General features: G+C 46.3%; 1 protein-coding gene across 1 annotated transcript in view; it reads left to right on the top strand.

Annotated features, from left to right (window-relative positions):
- LOC137636918 (mitogen-activated protein kinase kinase kinase kinase 3-like) overlaps positions 1-17,273 on the top strand; it is a 38,947-nt gene extending 21,674 nt beyond the window's left edge. Inside the window, exons 5-6 of the mRNA XM_068369261.1 lie at positions 667-1,064; positions 15,935-17,273. Of these exons, the coding sequence (XP_068225362.1) occupies positions 667-782 (116 nt within the window). The 3' untranslated portion in view covers positions 783-1,064; positions 15,935-17,273. The remainder of the gene's footprint in view (positions 1-666; positions 1,065-15,934) is intronic.
- The last annotated feature ends 337 nt before the right edge of the window (positions 17,274-17,610 follow it).

Genomic DNA, 17,610 nt, shown 5'->3' on the forward strand with positions numbered 1-17,610 from the left:
ACTGGTACGTCCTTGCAAAAAACTGCTATTTAAAATTTTTTTTTGCATATTTTTGATAATTTTTTGAGAAACTTCAGGCATTTTCCAAGAGAATGAGACCAACCTGACCTCTCTATGACAAAAATTAAGGCTGTTAGAGCAATTTGAAAAAAATATACTGCAAAATGTGCTGGGAAAAAAATAACCCCTTGGGGGTTAAGGGTTGGAAATTTCCAAATAGCCTGGGGGTAAAAGGGTTAAGTAAATTAGACAAAAACCATAGAAGATAGATAGTTTTTACATTTGGATATGGATATTTTCCCCCTTGAACCATATCCACTGTATCATCATCATCATCATCTCCTCCAACGCCTATTGATGCAAAAGGCCTCTTGTTAGATTTTGCCAGTCGTCTCTATTTTGAGCTTTTGAATCAATACTTCTCCATTCATCATCTCTTCACGATGATAATGAATACATTTTTGGCAATTAACTCTTGATTTGAAATAAAAAAGCTTTAGGAAATTTTATTAATACCAATATACTATTCATTATTGCTGCCACAATTTGCTTATTATTATTAATTTTTATGACAAGGTAAAAAAGAAGTCATTCAATATGTAAGTTAGGCTGAAATGAGATTTTACAAGACTATTTTTATTGACTGAAATAAATCTTTTCTTTCAGATCTCGTAAGAGCAGTTAACCCTTTTACCCCCAAAGGACGTACTGGTACGTTTCACAAAAGCCATCCCTTTACCCCCATGGACGTACCGGTACGTCCTTGCAAAAAAAGGCTATAAAAATTATTTTTTTCATATTTTTGATAATTTTTTGAGAAACTTCAGGCATTTTCCAAGAGAATGAGACCAACCTGACCTCTCTATGACAAAAATTAAGGCTTTTAGAGCAATTTAAAAAAAATATACTGCAAAGTGTGCTGGGAAAAAAATAACCCCTTGGGGGTTAAGGGTTGTAAATTTCCAAATAGCCTGGGGGTAAAAGGGTTAATTTACAAGGTAGAATAAAGGAACGGAAAAAACAAACTTCTGAACTGAAGTTTGACTTCAGTGTAGATTCGATAGGTATGTTTTTGTTTTGCATGTGTATTTCTCTGTGTATAATGTAACACCTGTAAGACCAGGATGATGTGCCCTCTTTTGGGAATTTCAGAAAAATGGGTAAGCTGTAACTATCTTTTAATCTTATTGAGAGTATGTCATCTTCTTCTTCTTCTTCTTCTTTGTCTGCATCTTTTCCCACTTCTATGTGGGGTTGATGTTTGTGGCCAGCTTTCTCCATCTAGCATTAATTTTAAATATTAAACTTAGCCGGTGAATATATGAATAGCTGACGTCTCCGACGGCCCGACAGATTCCAAAAAACTCGCGAGCGATCGCCATGAAGGTTGCGGGTGTGCCCACCAGCGCCGACTATCGGCCAGATACCGCATATACTTCTCAACCACTCCAGTTCTTCTCTGTCGGTGTCACCGACAACATTGGTTCCGCTCGCTCTAGACCTCGAGTTTTCTACCGAATTGGTGAAGTACTTTGTTTTGGGTTTTATTGGCTTTCGCTGTGTTGGTTTGTTCCTTCAATAAAACCCTTGAAACCTTTTTTGTTTTTTGTTGTTGAACTTGGCTTTCCTTTGGATTTTCTCGGGTTTTTCATAATGGCTGACCCTTCTCCTGTATATCGCAAATGTGCGAAAGATTGTAACAAACGTCTTCCGAAAGCTTCTATCGACCCTCATACTGTTTGTGGTAATTGCCGGGGTAAATCCTGCCAATTAGGAGATCGGTGTGAGGAGTGTGTGGTTTTATCGGAATTCGAGTGGTTAGAGTATGAAAACTATACTCGTAAACTCGAAAGAGATAGGGTGAGGAGAAGCTCATCTAGATCTTTAGAATTTTCCTCCTCCCATGCCCCTGAACCTAATCCTTCCCCTGTAGTGGTAGTTTCTGAACCCCCTATTGGCACTCATGAACCTTCAATGCGCGATATGTTTTTAGCTATTCAAGCATTAGGTGAGAAGGTTGAAACCTTAGCCTCGGACAGGAACCAGCTTATGTCCGATGTTAAGCTGTTAAAAGAGTCAAAGTGGTAAAGTGGAAGGTCAAAGTGGTAAAGTGGAAAGTGCGCAAAATGTGTTTAGTGTTGGGACCGAGGGTTCGTCTGTTCGTGCTTGTCGCTCCCCTAGTCCGAGACCTCTTTCAGGCTCCCCTGCACCAGGGAGAAGGAATGTCGTAGGACTTAAGGAAGCGAGAGGTGTAAACCGACGTACAGACGTTCCCTCTAAGGTATCAGACGTTTCTCATCAAGAACGTCCTTACCATAAGACGGGGGAGACTAAGTTCTCCTCGTCTTCCGACGATTTGCCGCATAAGAAACCTTGGCGTAAGGTTTCTAGACCCTTAAAGTGCAAGTCAGTCCCTTCAGGACAGGTCCAGCGTCCTGGCTGTAGCCATTGGGGCAGCTCTGACCGCTTTCAGTCATCGGATGGCTGTTCGCCTGTTAAGCGAAAGCGTGACACGGAGTCCGAGGGTCTCGTTCGGTGCGATGATTTGTATGCACAGACGTTGCCGACGTCACGGCCCGTTCCGACTCCCGTTGACCCGAAGTGGAGTGTCCTACAGGACATGCAGTTGAAACTTTCATCTTTAATGGAGGTTTATGAGCATGAACAGGTTCGTAAAGATCCTTTGCTTGCGGTTTGCCAGTCCGACAAGCGTGACTCTGGCCTTTAACCGCCTTAACGAGTGTTTTCTCGTCCTTATGATGTTAGCGCTAACGTTATCAGTGCTGTTAAACGCGATTCTGATCGTGTTCCTCGTCATTCACCTTAGTTACGTGACGTGGAACCCCTTTTGCCGCAGACTCAAGGTGACGTTCAGCAACTGTCGCCGCAGTCTCGAAGTGACGTTCGTCGGCCGACTCCGTTGCCCCGACGTGACGTTGAACGTCAGTCACCGCAGTCGGGTGTTGTTTTTCAAACTCAAACCCTGCAGTCAGTGCAGCCTCGGCGTGACGTCGTTACCTCAGCTGTTGCTGCGGCTCCGTCGCATGTTGACATAGCCTGTCAAGCGTTGCCTCCTCGGCATGTCTCTCCGTATCGCGAGACTCGGCCGTTGTCGGATGAAGTTCCTTCGGATGAGGAAGTCGTTGATCCCCTTCCAACTGATGTTCCTTTGGGGACTCTTTCGGATGGAGAGGAGCCTAGGGTTACTCAGCCCTCCCTTGATTTTATGAAGATCATGCTAATTTTTAAGGACCTGTTTCCTGATCATTTTGTGTCTGCTGCTCCTCGTTCGCCCCCCTCTGAGTTCACGCTGGGCCTAGCTTCTTCGACTCCGTCGTTCACGAAGTTAGTGCTCTCTCGCTCTTCTAAGAGAGCTTTGCGTTTATTTGGCGACTGGTTAATGACCAGGAGGATTTTAGGGAAGTCAGCTTTTGCTTTTCCCCCTTTCAAACTGGCTTCTCGTGCGAGCGTCTGGTATGACACGGGAGAAGTTCTCGGCTTAGGAGTGCCTGCCTCTGCCCTGGGAGACTTCTCAAGCCTCGTAGACTCTCCTCGTCGTCTGGCCATGAGACGCTCGAAAGTTTGCTGGTCCTCTTCAGACCTAGATCATCTCCTCAAAGGAATTTATCAGGCCTTTGAGGTTTTCAATTTTTGGATTGGTCTCTGGGAGCCTTGAGTAGGAAGGTCTCGTCAGCAGACCGTGATGTCTCTTCAAATTATGTCCTGCATGGACAAGGCTATTAGAGATGGCTCTAATGAACTGGCTGCTACTTTCACAGCAGGGTTTCTTAAGAAGAGAGAGACTCTTTGTTCTTTTCTGTCTCCAGGTGTCACTCCTTGTCAAAGGTCAGAACTTCTCTTTGCGCCATTGTCTTCTGCCCTGTTCCCGCAGCAGCTTATTAGAGATATCGCAGCGTCTCTTGTACAGAAGGACACTCATGATTTCATGGCCACGTCTGCTCGTAAGGCTGTACCTTTGTCCTCTTATGTCAACAGACCTAAATTTGAAACTCCAGCGACAAGGTTTATCCCGCCTTTTCGTGGCAGAGCTCCCAGTAAGGGAGGCTCTCGTGCCGATAGTAAGGGGGGTAAGAAGAGAGGATCTAAATCCTCCCGTGGCAGAGTCTGACTGCCCACGTCCTCAGACAGCAGTAGGTGCCAGATTGACCAACTTCTGGCAGGCCTGGGAGAAGAGCGGTGCAGACCGGGAGTCTTGTGTTGTTGCTGAAGGAGGGTTACAAAATCCTTTTTATACGGAGACCTCCTCTAGTAAAAGATCCGATAGACCTCTCTCCCAGGTATCGAGAGGAGTCGAAGAGACAGGCATTACATCTGCAAGTGTCTCAGTTGTTAGAGAAGGGGGCGGTGGTGAAAGTCTCGGACCTTCAATCCCCAGGTTTTTACAACCGTCTCTTCCTGGTTCCAAAGAACACAGGAGGTTGGAGGCCAGTGCTGGATGTCAGTGCTCTCAACGTATTTGTTGTCAAAACAAAGTTTACGATGGAGACCACCAAATCCGTTCTAGCAGCAGTCAGAGATGGGGACTGGATGGTCTCTCTCGACTTGCAGGATGCGTACTTCCACATTCCGATACATCCAGACTCTCAACCTTATCTGAGGTTTGTATACAGGAATGTGGTGTACCAGTTCCGAGCACTGTGCTTCGGCCTCAGCCCTGCTCCTCTTGTTTTTACGAGGCTCATGAGAAATGTAGCAAAGTTCCTACATTTGTCGGGGATCAGAGCCTCTCTGTACCTGGACGACTGGTTACTCAGAGCGTCGTCCCGTCATCGCTGTCTGCAGGACCTATAGTGGACTTTGGATCTTGCGAAGGAGTTGGGCCTCTTGGTGAACATGGAGAAGTCGCAGCTGACTCCCTCCCAAACGATTCTCTATTTGGGGATGGAGATTCAGAGTCTATCTTTTCGGGCTTTTCCGTCTGCCAACAGGATCGAGCAGGCTTTGCTCAAAGTCCGTCTCGTGCTAGAGAAAAACCGTTGCTCTGTGAGAAGCTGGATGAGCCTCCTATGGACGCTTTCATCCCTGGAACAGTTTATCTCTCTAGGGAGACTTCACCTACGCCCTCTCCAGTTCCACCTAGACTCCCATTGGAACAAGGAGAAAACTTTGGAGGCGGTCTCGATTCCGATCTCCGAACCAGTCAAGACTTGCCTGGCCTGGTGGGACAGCAATATAAGACTTCGAGAAGGTCTGTCTCTGGCAGTCAAGAACCCAAACAATGTGTTATTTTCAGACGCGTCGGATTTGGGTTGGGGGGCGACTCTGGACAGTCTGGAATGCTCGGGTCTTTGGGCGGCAGACCAGAGGAGCCTTCACATCAACTGCAAGGAGCTGTTGGCAGTCCATTTAGCACTGAGGAGTTTCGAGAGTCTGCTTCGAAACAAGGTGGTAGAAGTGAATGCAGACAATACCACGGCCTTAGCTTACATCTCGAAGCAAGGAGGCACTCACTTCCACGCTCTTTTCGTCATCGCAAGGGACCTCCTCATTTGGTCAAAATATCGAAACATCTCGCTTTTAACGAGGTTTGTCCAAGGGAAGTTGAATGTCTTGGCGGACTGTCTCAGTCGAAGAGGTCAGGTGATCCTTACAGAGTGGACGCTCCACAAGGATGTGTGCAAGAGTCTTTGGATGACTTGGGGTCAACCCACCATCGATCTCTTTGCGACCTCGCTGACAAAAAGGCTCCCGACTTATTGCTCTCCAGTCCCAGATCCAGAGGCGGCCCACATAGATGCCTTTCTGTTGGACTGGTCTCACCTGGACGCTTACCCCTTTCCACCTTTCAAGATCCTCAACAAGGTGTTGCAGAAGTTCGCCTCTCACGAAGGGACCAGGTTGACGTTGGTTGCTCCCCTCTGGCCCACGAGAGAGTGGTTCACAGAGGTACTTCTATGGCTGGTAGACGTTCCAAGGAGTCTGCCTTTGCGGATGGATCTCTTACGGCAGCCTCACGTAAAGAGACTTCATCAAAGCCTCCCCGCGCTTTGTCTGACTGCCTTCAGACTATCGAAAGACTCTCAAGAGCTCGAGGATTTTCGAAGGAGGCAGCTAGAGCGATCGCGAGGGCTAGAAGATCTTCTACCATCAAGATCTACCAGTCGAAGTGGGAGGTATTTAGAGATTGGTGCAAGTCCTCCTCATTTCCTCCTCCAGTACCTCTGTAGCGCAGATTGCGGATTTTCTCCTATATCTGAGAAACGGTCGCTCCCTCTCTGCATCCACCATTAAAGGCTACAGAAGCATGTTAGCTTCTGTTTTCAGGCATAGAGGCTTGGCTCTTTCGAATAACAAAGATCTCCAAGACCTCCTTAAGTCTTTCGAGACCTCTAAGGAGCGTCGTATTTCAACTCCTGCTCGGAACTTGGACGTGGTCCTACAGTTCCTAATGTCAGACAGGTTTGAGCCTTTAAATTCAGCCTCCCTGAAGGATCTGACCCTCAAGACACTTTTTTTGGTGAGCTTGGCTATGCTAAAAGGGTCAGTGAGATCCATGCTTTTAGTAAGAACATCGGCTTCTCGACAAATAAAGCAATATGTTCTCTTCAACTTGGTTTTTTGGCCAAGAATGAACTTCCGTCTCGTCCTTGGCCTAAATCTTTTGATATACCTAGTCTTTCGGAGATCGTAGGTAATGAAGTTGAAAGAGTGCTGTGCCCCGTTAGAGCTCTTAAGTTTTACTTATCTAGAACTAAACCAATGCGAGGTTGTTCAGAGGCTTTATGGTGCTCCTTTAAAAATCCCTCGTTGCCCATGTCTAAGAATGCGTTATCTTACTTTATTAGACTTTTAATCCGGGAGGCACATTCTCATTTAAGTGAGAAGGATCATAGTTTGCTTAAGGTCAAGGCTCACGAAGTTAGAGCGATAGCGACTTCGGTGGCATTTAAGCAAAATAGATCACTTCAAAGTATTATGGACGCGACCTTTTGGAGGAGCAAGTCGGTGTTCGCTTCATTTTACTTGAAAGACGTCCAGACTCTTTATGAGGACTGCTACACACTGGGTCCATTCGTTGCAGCGAGTGCAGTAGTGGGTGAGGGTTCTACCACTACTTTCCCTTAATCCCAATATCCTTTTAATCTACTCTTGAAATTTTTAATCTTGTTTTGGGTTGTACGGAAGACTAAGAAGTCTTTCGCAATCTTTTTGATTTGGCGGGTGGTCAAAATGTTGTTTCTTGAAAGCGCCCAGATTAAGGGTATTGATGAGGTCCTGTTATAGGGGTGTTCGCCCTGGATATAGCAGCTCCTGGGAGTCTTTCAGCATCCTGAGAGGATGGCTGGGCTTCGTGAGGAAAGCGGACTAATGAGGCAGAGTAAGCATTCGGATCGATATCGCTTGTAGGGTAGTATTATCATTACAGTACTAGCTAAGCTGTGACTCTAGTTGGAAAAGCAGAATGCTACAAGAAGTTGCTCAAGTGGTCGTTTGTGACCGGTCTGGTCTAACACATTTCAACTACTCCTGATTGGTAATACACCCTCTCACCTGTCTGGCCAGGGAAGTAGCACATCTAAGCCCTCTTATTTCTTCCAGTAAACACAGTCCAAGGTAAAGAAGTAGGTGAAAGGTAAATCAATTGTACACAATACAAAGCTAAGCGGGTACTGAGGTTTGTATACCTCCAGATCCCAATCTATATCCTCCTTTTGAGAGTATAGTACCTTCACTTCTTGGTAGTGAACAATACAGGTTTGGGGTGCTGTGGCACGGGACATCAACAGCCCAACAGGGGTTCACCAGGATCTTCTCCCAGGTTTCTGCTTATGCCCCAAACAGATCTTGGCGTACTTAGGCTTGAATTTAGGCAGTGCGAGGGAAAGTACCCCTGGTTGCTGGATTGTCTTATGAGGTTGCGAGAGCTAGCTTTCCTGTTGTAAGACAATTCTCATGTCAAGTCCATTGGTTGCAATGAGTTTTGAGACACCTAGTCACCTTCTAGCACCTAGTTACGAACAGTCAACTTAGGATGCTGTCAATACAGTGACAACACAAGGCCTTCAAGCTACAAAACAAGGTCGCTCCTGGAATAGTATTCCGATAAAGGAGATCAAAGACAGCTCCTGAATGGTGGTTTTCTGACACCAACCTCCGCTGGAGTGCAGACTTTCCGTTTACCCCTTCTGAACTTATGCTCTTCACTGATTCATTAAGGTTGTGGAGCCTTACTGGCTCCAATACAAGAGTGTTAGGTCAGTAATCCGATGATTGGAATTGCCTCATCAACATACTAGCGTTTAAATGACCCGTCCTGCCTTCCAAGCATATTCTCAACCTTTTCTGTCGAACCAGTCTGTGGTGTTAAACGACACTACCACCGTAGGATAGTACCTGTAACAAGGAAATACCATTTCTTGTCAGCTTTGCTTTCTAATGGTACAGATCCGGCTTTGGATAGAGAGCACGGCAATATCCCCGTAAGCCAGCTTCAGCTCGGACAAGAAGAACATCCTTTCAGACAATCTGGGCAGGTGGACTCCGATACAGTGATCTGGATATGATTGGTTTTTATATTCTCAGACACAAACACTAAATGGCTTTTGGGGGTTCACCAATGATAGACCTTTTCCATCGACCCTCAACTAGAAATTCACGGTATCGTTTGCCCCAGTAACATTACCGGAGGCAGCGTTATAGGAGGTTTCTCAACATCCTTTGGACATTCTTGAGGTTTACATTCTTTTCCCCTTTTTGCCTATTACCGGACTGCTGGGTCAGCCAAGAACTTATTCCCTAGTCCCCATGTAAGGGTCTTTAGTAGGCTAAATGGGATTGTTGCCAGAACAGGTGGGGAGGCAGGAGGCAGGGATTCTGTTTGGTAGTAACTACCACCACCTCTTTGTAAATCTTGACAACCAAGTTCCTGCTCCTACTGAAGGACTCAAGTTTGTATAGTTAGGGAAAATACAAATTACTCAATTTTTTTTTTATTTTTTTTTCAAGTATTTGTTGTCTGAGGTTATAAAAGGAAACATCGATCAATTTATATTAACTCAAAATTGAGCAAAAGAATTTGTTTTCAGACAAGCTGCATTATTGCACACAATATAATTAATCATTGATAAGAATTGGATATTTGCCTCAGATAAGTCCTCAACAATATTAGTAGTTCTTTTTCAATATTAAACTTACCCGATAATCATGTAGCTGTCAACTCCGTTGCCCGACAGAAATCTAAGGAGGGATACGCCAGCTATCACAATACTAGAAGGGGGTGTACTAACAGCGCCACCTGTGGCCAGGTACTCAAGTACTTCTTGTTGACACCTCCTCAATTATTCCTCTGTCGTGCCTCCGGCTAGACGTTCTGGGATACGCTTATGGTCTTCGAGTTTATTCTCGCTTATTTGGTGATGTATTCTCTTTGATTTACGGCTGTCGCATTACTGGAAACCTTCTGATATTAGCTAGATAGCTTTTATTTAATTCAGTTTAACGGTTAACGAATTTTTGCTTGTTTTTTGGATCTCCCTTTGACTTCTCTTGAAAACAAAATGTCTGACATTTCGCAAGCCCCCTCCCATAGACGTTGTAGGTCTTGCAATAGACGTATTCCGAAGGTCTCGGTAGATCCTCACACCGCTTGTTCTGACTGTAGGGACAGACCCTGTCAGTTAGAAAATCGATGTGAGGAATGCGCCGGTCTTTCGGAATTGGATTTTGTCCGACTTTTAAAGTATTCTTCTAAGTTAGAGAGAATTAGAGCTAGGAGGAGTTCTTCTCACTCTTCTTTATTTTCCTCATCTCATGATCCTCTTCCTGATCCTACCCCTGTAGTGGCTACCCCCGATCCTACTGTGTGCCCTCCGCCTGATATGTCAGTGGTTTTACGTGCTATTCAGGCTTTAGGCGATAAGGTAGAGTCAGTGGTAAGTGACCATAAGTCTCTGATGGCCGAAGTGAAAGAGTTGAAGGCCAAGAGTGCAGTGGGTGAAGTTAGTGCCAGTGCTGTGACGAGTGCTAGTGTCGGTGCAGTGCCTTGTGCTAGTGTTAGTGCCAGTGTGGTGCGTGGGGATTTTTCTGTGCGAGCCAGTCGTTCTCCCAGTCCGGGACCTCTTGCAAGCTCCCAAGCCCAGGGGAGAAGCAATGTCGAAGGGCATAAGGGTTCGGCAGGCCTTGTTAGGCGCACAGAATCATCCTCAGTGGTTGCGGGCGTGTCTTCCACAGACCGTCACTCCCACTTGCAGACGATTGAGCCCGTCTTCCGCTCGTCCGCTGATCTTCTCTCGGGGAAGAAACGTTGGTCTCAGGTCTCTAGACCGCTTAAACGCAGAGTCCAACCCTCGAGTGCTCAGCCAGGTTGCAGTCGTTGGCTCAGCTCTGACTCGCCTCAGTCTTCTAGCGATTGTACTCCGCCCAAGAGGAGTAAGGTACAACAGAGCTGCACCGGTGGTGCAACCACTGTTATGGCTTTACCTCAGTCTGCTACTGTCTCTGCTGATCCCAAGTGGTCTATGCTTCAGTCCATGCAAGCTCAGCTTTCGGACCTGATGCGTGAGTGTTGTGCTGAGAGTGCTGCACCTCCTGCACCTGTGGTGCACCAATCTCCTGCACCCGTTCAGCCTGTGCTGCACCCGCCTGCACCGGTGGTGCACCAACCTCCTGCACCCGTTCAGCCTGTGCTGCACCCGCCTGCACCGGTGGTGCACCAACCTCCTGCACCCGTTCAGCCTTTGCTGCACCCGCCTGCACCGGTGGTGCACCAACCTCCTGCACCGGTTCAGCCTGTGCTGCACCCGCCTGCACTCGCTGCACCCAGTCGCAGCTCCATCTGCCAGGCGTACGATGTTGAACCAGTTTCTGTGTTCACTGTTCCCGGTGTTGTTCAGCATCAGCCTTCTTTAAGGCAACCTTCAGTTTGGGATCAGGAGGATTACTCCACTCTTCCTCCTCCTCCCCTGGCTGCTCCACCGGCGGTGCAACTCTCGGTGGAGGTACAACAACCTCTTCCACCTGTGAGTCAGTCTGCTCAGCTGCTGCACCGAGCTCTACCCGTGCACCCTGATCCGGCACCTCAGACATCTCTGCTTGCGGGAACTTTACCTTGTTCTGCACAGCCTCGATCACTTCACGCTCCACTCTTACCACAGGAACAGGAACTTGCTGCACCTCCTCCTTCCACCTCTGTTGTTCCTGCTCGTTCTGACTCTGCGGTTCAGCATTCGTATCCGATCCCGTCGCCTCATTCTGGGGTTGAGATTTCGGATGATGAGGAAGCACACCTTGATCCCTCTTCGGACGTGGACGAATCCAAACCCTCTCCACAGTCTCTTGATTTTCGCAAGGTCTTGGCTCTTCTCAGGGAGGTTTATCCAGACCATTTTGTCTCAGCTATACCCCGCTCTCCACCATCTGAGTTTTCGCTGGGAGTGCAACAAGCTCAGTCTTCCTATACCAAGCTTGTCCTAGCTAGATCCTCCAAGAGGGCTTTTAGGATCTTAGGGGAATGGCTGCAGTCTAAGCAACTTCTTGGCAAGACTTCCTTCATGTTCCCTCCAACGAAGCTCACTTCGAAAGCGAGCGTTTGGTATGCCACAGGGGAAGCACCAGGCTTGGGAATACCTGCCTCTGCCCAGGCTGACTTCTCAAGTCTGGTAGACTCGCCTCGAAGATCTGCTATGAGACGCTCAAAAGTGTGTTGGACCTTCTCGGACTTGGATCACTTGCTTAAAGGAGTGTTTAGAGCTTTTGAAATGTTTAATTTTCTCGACTGGTGCCTGGGGGCCCTCAGCAAGAAAACCTCCCATACGGACAAAGATTCTGCCATGCTGTTAATGTCATGTATGGATAAGGCCATCAGAGATGGATCGGGCGAGCTAGCGTCCTTGTTTGTCTCAGGGGTTTTGAAGAAAAGAGAACAGCTGTGTTCTTTCCTTTCCGCCAGCATTACCCCTTGCCAACGTTCACAACTTCTGTTTGCTCCTCTTTCGAAGTTCATTTTTCCCGAAGAGCTCATTAAAGATTTGTCGGCTGCTTTGATACAGAAGGACACGCACGATCTTGTAGCTTCTTCGGCTCGTAAGTCTAAGGCTTCCACCTCAGCCCCTAAGACTTACCGCTCCCCAGTGGCTGATACCCCTGCGACTAGATTCATACCGCCCTTTCGTGGTAGAGCCCCCAGCCGAGGAAGCTCCCGTCCAGACTCTTACAGAGGCAAGTCCAGGAAAGGATCCAAGCCATCCAAAGGAAAACACTGACTCTCCGATTCTCCAGACGACAGTAGGAGCCAGACTCAAGACCTTCTGGCGAGCTTGGGAGATGAGAGGTGCAGACGCACAGTCTGTCAGTTGGCTGAGGTTCGGTTACAGGATTCCATTCTTCCTTCAACCACCTCTGACCACTTCGCCCATCAACCTCTCTCCCAACTACAAAGAGGAGGACAAGAGGCTAGCTTTGCACCAGGAGGTGTCGCTTCTTGTGCAGAAGAAGGCTGTGGTTGTAGTCCGGGACCATCAATCCCCGGGCTTCTACAACCGCCTCTTTCTTGTGGCCAAGAAGACAGGAGGTTGGAGACCTGTGCTGGACGTCAGCGCTCTCAACGAGTATGTCACCAAGCTGACGTTCACGATGGAGACGACCAAGTCGGTCTTAGCAGCGGTCAGACAGGAGGACTGGATGGTCTCATTGGACTTGAAAGATGCTTATTTTCACGTTCCGATTCATCCAGACTCCCAACCTTTCCTAAGATTCGTTTTCGGAAAGGTCGTCTACCAATTCCAAGCCCTGTGTTTTGGCCTAAGCACAGCTCCTATGGTCTTTACCCTTCTGATGAGGAATGTAGCCAAATTCCTTCACTTGTCAAACATCAGAGCCTCCCTCTACCTAGACGACTGGCTGTTGAGAGCCTCCTCGAGTCGTCGTTGTCTGGAGAATCTTCATTGGACTTTAGACCTTATCAGAGACCTGGGTCTATTAGTCAATTTGGAAAAATCTCAACTCATTCCCTCACAATCCATCGTGTATCTGGGAATGGAAATTCAGAGTCAGAGTTTTCGGGCTTTTCCATCGGCCCCCAGGATAAGCCAAGCCCTAGAGTGCATCATGAGCATGCTGAAGAGGAACAGTTGCTCAGTGAGACAGTGGATGAGTCTCACAGGGACTCTCTCGTCCCTAGCCCTGTTTGTCGAGCTGGGCAGACTCCACCTCCGCCCTCTTCAATTCCACCTTGCAGCTCATTGGGACAAGAGTTCTACCCTGGAAGCAATCTCTATCCCTATCAACCAAGAGATGAAGACCACTCTCCTGTGGTGGAAGCACAACCTCCTTCTCAGAGAGGGTCTATCCTTGGCCATTCAGACCCCCAATCTTCATCTCTTCTCAGATGCATCGGACTCGGGCTGGGGTGCAACCTTGGACGGAAAGGAATGCTCCGGAATGTGGAACGAGGAACAACGATCTCTCCACATCAACTGCAAGGAACTGCTGGCAGTTCATCTAGCCCTGTTGAACTTCAAGTCCCTCCTGCTAGGCAAAGTGGTGGAGGTGAACTCGGACAACACCACAGCCTTGGCTTACATCTCCAAGCAAGGGGGGACCCATTCGAGGAGCCTTTACGAGATCGCAAGGGACCTCCTCATTTGGTCAAGAAGTCTAAACCTCTCTCTAGTCACGAGGTTCATCCAGGGCAATATGAACGTGTCAGCAGATCGTCTGAGCAGAAGGAATCAGGTCATTCCCACGGAATGGACCCTCCACAAGAGTGTGTGCAACAGACTTTGGACCTTGTGGGGTCAACCTACCATAGATCTGTTTGCCACCTCCATGACCAAGAGACTTCCTCTGTTTTGTTCTCCTGTTCCAGACCCTGCAGCAGTTCATGTGGATGCCTTTCTACTGAACTGGTCCCATCTCGACCTGTACGCATTCCCTCCGTTCAAGATAATCAACAAGGTTCTGCAGAAATTCGTCTCGCACGAAGGGACACGGCTGACGCTGGTTGCTCCCCTTTGGCCTGCAAGAGAATGGTTCACAGAGGTACTACAATGGCTAGTAGACTTCCCCAGGACTCTACCTCTAAGAGTGGACCTTCTACGTCAACCTCACGTAGACAGGTTACATCCAAACCTCCACGCTCTTCAACTGACTGCCTTCAGACTGTCGAAAGATTCGCTAGAGCTCGAGGCTTTTCGAAGGAGGCAGCCAGGGCTATTGCCAGAGCAAGAAGGGTTTCCACTCGTAGGGTCTACCAGTCTAAGTGGGAGGTCTTCCGAAGCTGGTGTAGAGCCAATTCAATATCCTCTACCAATACCTCTGTGACCCAAATAGCTGACTTCCTGCTTCATCTTAGGAATGAGAGATCCCTTTCAGCTCCTACGATTAAGGGATATAGGAGTATGTTGGCCTCAGTTCTCCGCCATAGAGGTTTGGACCTCTCTTCCAACAAGGACCTTCAAGACATTCTTAAGTCTTTTGAGACGTCTAAAGATCGTCGTCTTTCCACCCCAGGCTGGAATTTAGACGTAGTCTTAAGGTTCCTTATGACATCTAGGTTCGAACCTCTCCAGTCAGCTTCATTCAAGGACCTTACCCTCAAGACTCTTTTTCTCGTTTGCCTGGCAACAGCTAAGAGAGTCAGTGAGGTTCATGCCTTCAGCAAGAACATTGGTTTCACGACCGAGTCTGCTACATGTTCTTTCCAGCTTGGATTCCTAGCAAAGAACGAACTTCCTTCACGTCCTTGGCCTAGATCGTTCGAGATACCTAGCCTTGCCAACATGGTAGGTAACGAACTTGAGAGAGTTCTTTGCCCTGTCAGAGCTCTCAAATATTATCTCAAGAGGTCTAAACCTCTCCGAGGACAGTCAGAAGCCTTATGGTGTGCCATCAGGAAACCCTCGAGACCCATGTCCAAGAATGGGCTTTCGTATTATATAAGGCTTCTGATCAGAGAAGCACATTCTCACTTAAAGGAGGAAGACCTTGCATTGCTGAAGGTAAGGACTCACGAAGTAAGAGCCGTAGCTACTTCGATGGCCTTTAATAAAAACCGTTCTCTGCAGAGTGTAATGGATGCAACCTATTGGAGGAGCAAGTCAGTGTTTGCATCATTTTATCTGAAAGATGTCCAGTCTCTTTACGAGAACTGCTACACCCTGGGACCATTCGTAGCAGCGAGTGCAGTAGTAGGTGAGGGCTCAGCCACTACATTCCCTTAATCCCATAACCTTTTTAACTTTTCTCTTGAATTCTTTTTGTTGTTTTTATGGTTGTTACGGTAGGCTAAGAAGCCTTCCGCATCCTTTTGATTTGGCGGGTGGTCAATTCATTCTTGAGAAGCGCCTAGGTTAAAGGTTGTGTAGAGGTCCTTTAGTAGGGGTTGCAACCCTATATACTTTAGCACCTTGGGTTGATTCAGCCTCCAAGAGGAACGCTGCGCTCAGTAAGGAAGACGAACTTAAAAAAGAGGCAGAGTAACGGTTCAATTCGACTTCCTTACCAGGTACTTATTATTTCATTTGTTATTAGAGATAACTGTTATATGAAATTTGGGGATACTTGGCTATCCTTTAATCTTGTTCACTGGTTTTCACCCACCCCCCTGGGTGCGAATCAGCTACATGATTATCGGGTAAGTTTAATATTGAAAAATGTTATTTTTATTAGTAAAATAAATTTTTGAATATACTTACCCGATAATCATGATTTAATTGACCCTCCCTTCCTCCCCATAAAGAACCAGTGGGATCGAGGAATAATTGAGGAGGTGTCAACAAGAAGTACTTGAGTACCTGGCCACAGGTGGCGCTGTTAGTACACCCCCTTCTAGTATTGTGATAGCTGGCGTATCCCTCCTTAGATTTCTGTCGGGCAACGGAGTTGACAGCTACATGATTATCGGGTAAGTATATTCAAAAATTTATTTTACTAATAAAAATAACATGATTTTTAACTATTTTTCGTCTTATTTCAGGTCTCTACAAAGAGTAAATTTCTGCATAAAGGTGGACATTACTTTAAAATCCAGATGTAAAAGGAGACCCGCCAAGATGATGCTGAGGACTGTGACGTAAAATGAAAGAGGCCCTTTTAGCTGCTCATGCGGATGAATTAGGGAGAGATAGTGATCATACAGACAGCATAATTACCATAGAAAATAATGACAATAACGCTGTTGAGAAATCGGCCGGATGCACGGCATGTCGTCCAACCTTAGGTTTTAGTTTCGTTCAGTCTTTGATTATATGTCAAGACAACTCTGATAAGTGTAAGAAGGATTTGATTCTTAATGTAAAGGATTGATTTCTGTTTTAGGTTTGGTATTTTGAAGGTTATTGTGTAGGTTAGCTTATAGATGAAATCTGAAAGTCACGTCCTGCTTTTACTAACGGGTTAGACCCCAACCAACGTATCCGTTAAACAGGGCGACAAGTGCAGTTGCATTAGTTTATCAGACAGCTATTTGGTGGTTGGATTTGCTCTGCTTAGATAATGATCATGCCAATAATATAAAGCTATGTTAGGTAAAGAATAGAAATATTGGGTCAAATCACCTTTTAACCCTTTTACCCCCAAAGGACGTACTGGTACGTTTCACAAAACCAATCCCTTTACCCCCATGGACGTACCGGTACGTCCTTGCAAAAAAATGCTATAAAGATTTTTTTTCATATTTTTGATAACTTTTTGAAAAAATTCAGGCATTTTCCAAGAGAATGAGACCAACCTGACCTCTCTATGACAAAAATTAAGGCTGTTAGAGCAATTTAAAAAAAATATACTGCAAAATGTGCTGGGAAAAAAATAACCCCCTTGGGGGTTAAGGGTTGGAAATATCCAAAGAGCCTGGGGGTAAAAGGGTTAAGAGTATATATTCTTTAATACGATTAATATTTCTCAATGATTGGCCTCCGAGCATTCATATCGATTTTAATCATAGTGTAATATGACTCGCCAAGCTTTGGCCCATTTTAGAAAAGCAGAATGTCACAGGCCTAAGGGCTCCATCAGGATCAGTAGCCTAGGGAGGAAAGAAATGAAGGAAATGACAAGTGAACTTTATATAAGTAATAAATAAGAATATATGAAGTATTTTAGGATCAGTAACAACATTTGAATAGATCAGTCTTATATAAACTATAGAATGAGACTTGAATTAATCTGCTTCACGAAAAAGCATTTGCAAAAAGTTTGTACTTCTAAAGTACCCATGATGCAACTGCCTGATTAGGAAGATCATTCTACAGTCTGGTCACAGCTGGAATAAACCTTCTAAAATACTTTTAAGGAATGTGACTTATCATGGAGAAGTTATAACTTAGAATTAACTCCTTTCCTAGGATTGTACAGTCTGTAAAGATCTGAGTGCAATGAATGATAGCAATTATGAAAGATTTATGTAACCTGCATAGACGTATTTCTCTGCTGCACTGTAAACTGGGTGTTTTCATGTTTTCTTACAATATGGGATAACTAAGGGAAGATGAAGAAGTAGTCCTTTAAAATAGAGAGAGAATCTGGTGAAACGATGAGAGATTTCATAGTTGTGTTAACGTCCCTGACAGTCGAGAGCCAGACGGGTTTGAGTCCCGCTCAAACTCGTTAGTTTCTTTGGTCGCTGCAACCTTACTATCCTTGTTAGCAAGGGAT

The sequence above is a fragment of the Palaemon carinicauda genome, unplaced genomic scaffold (genome assembly GCF_036898095.1).
Source record: "Palaemon carinicauda isolate YSFRI2023 unplaced genomic scaffold, ASM3689809v2 scaffold443, whole genome shotgun sequence".
NCBI classification, from domain to species: domain Eukaryota; kingdom Metazoa; phylum Arthropoda; class Malacostraca; order Decapoda; family Palaemonidae; genus Palaemon; species Palaemon carinicauda.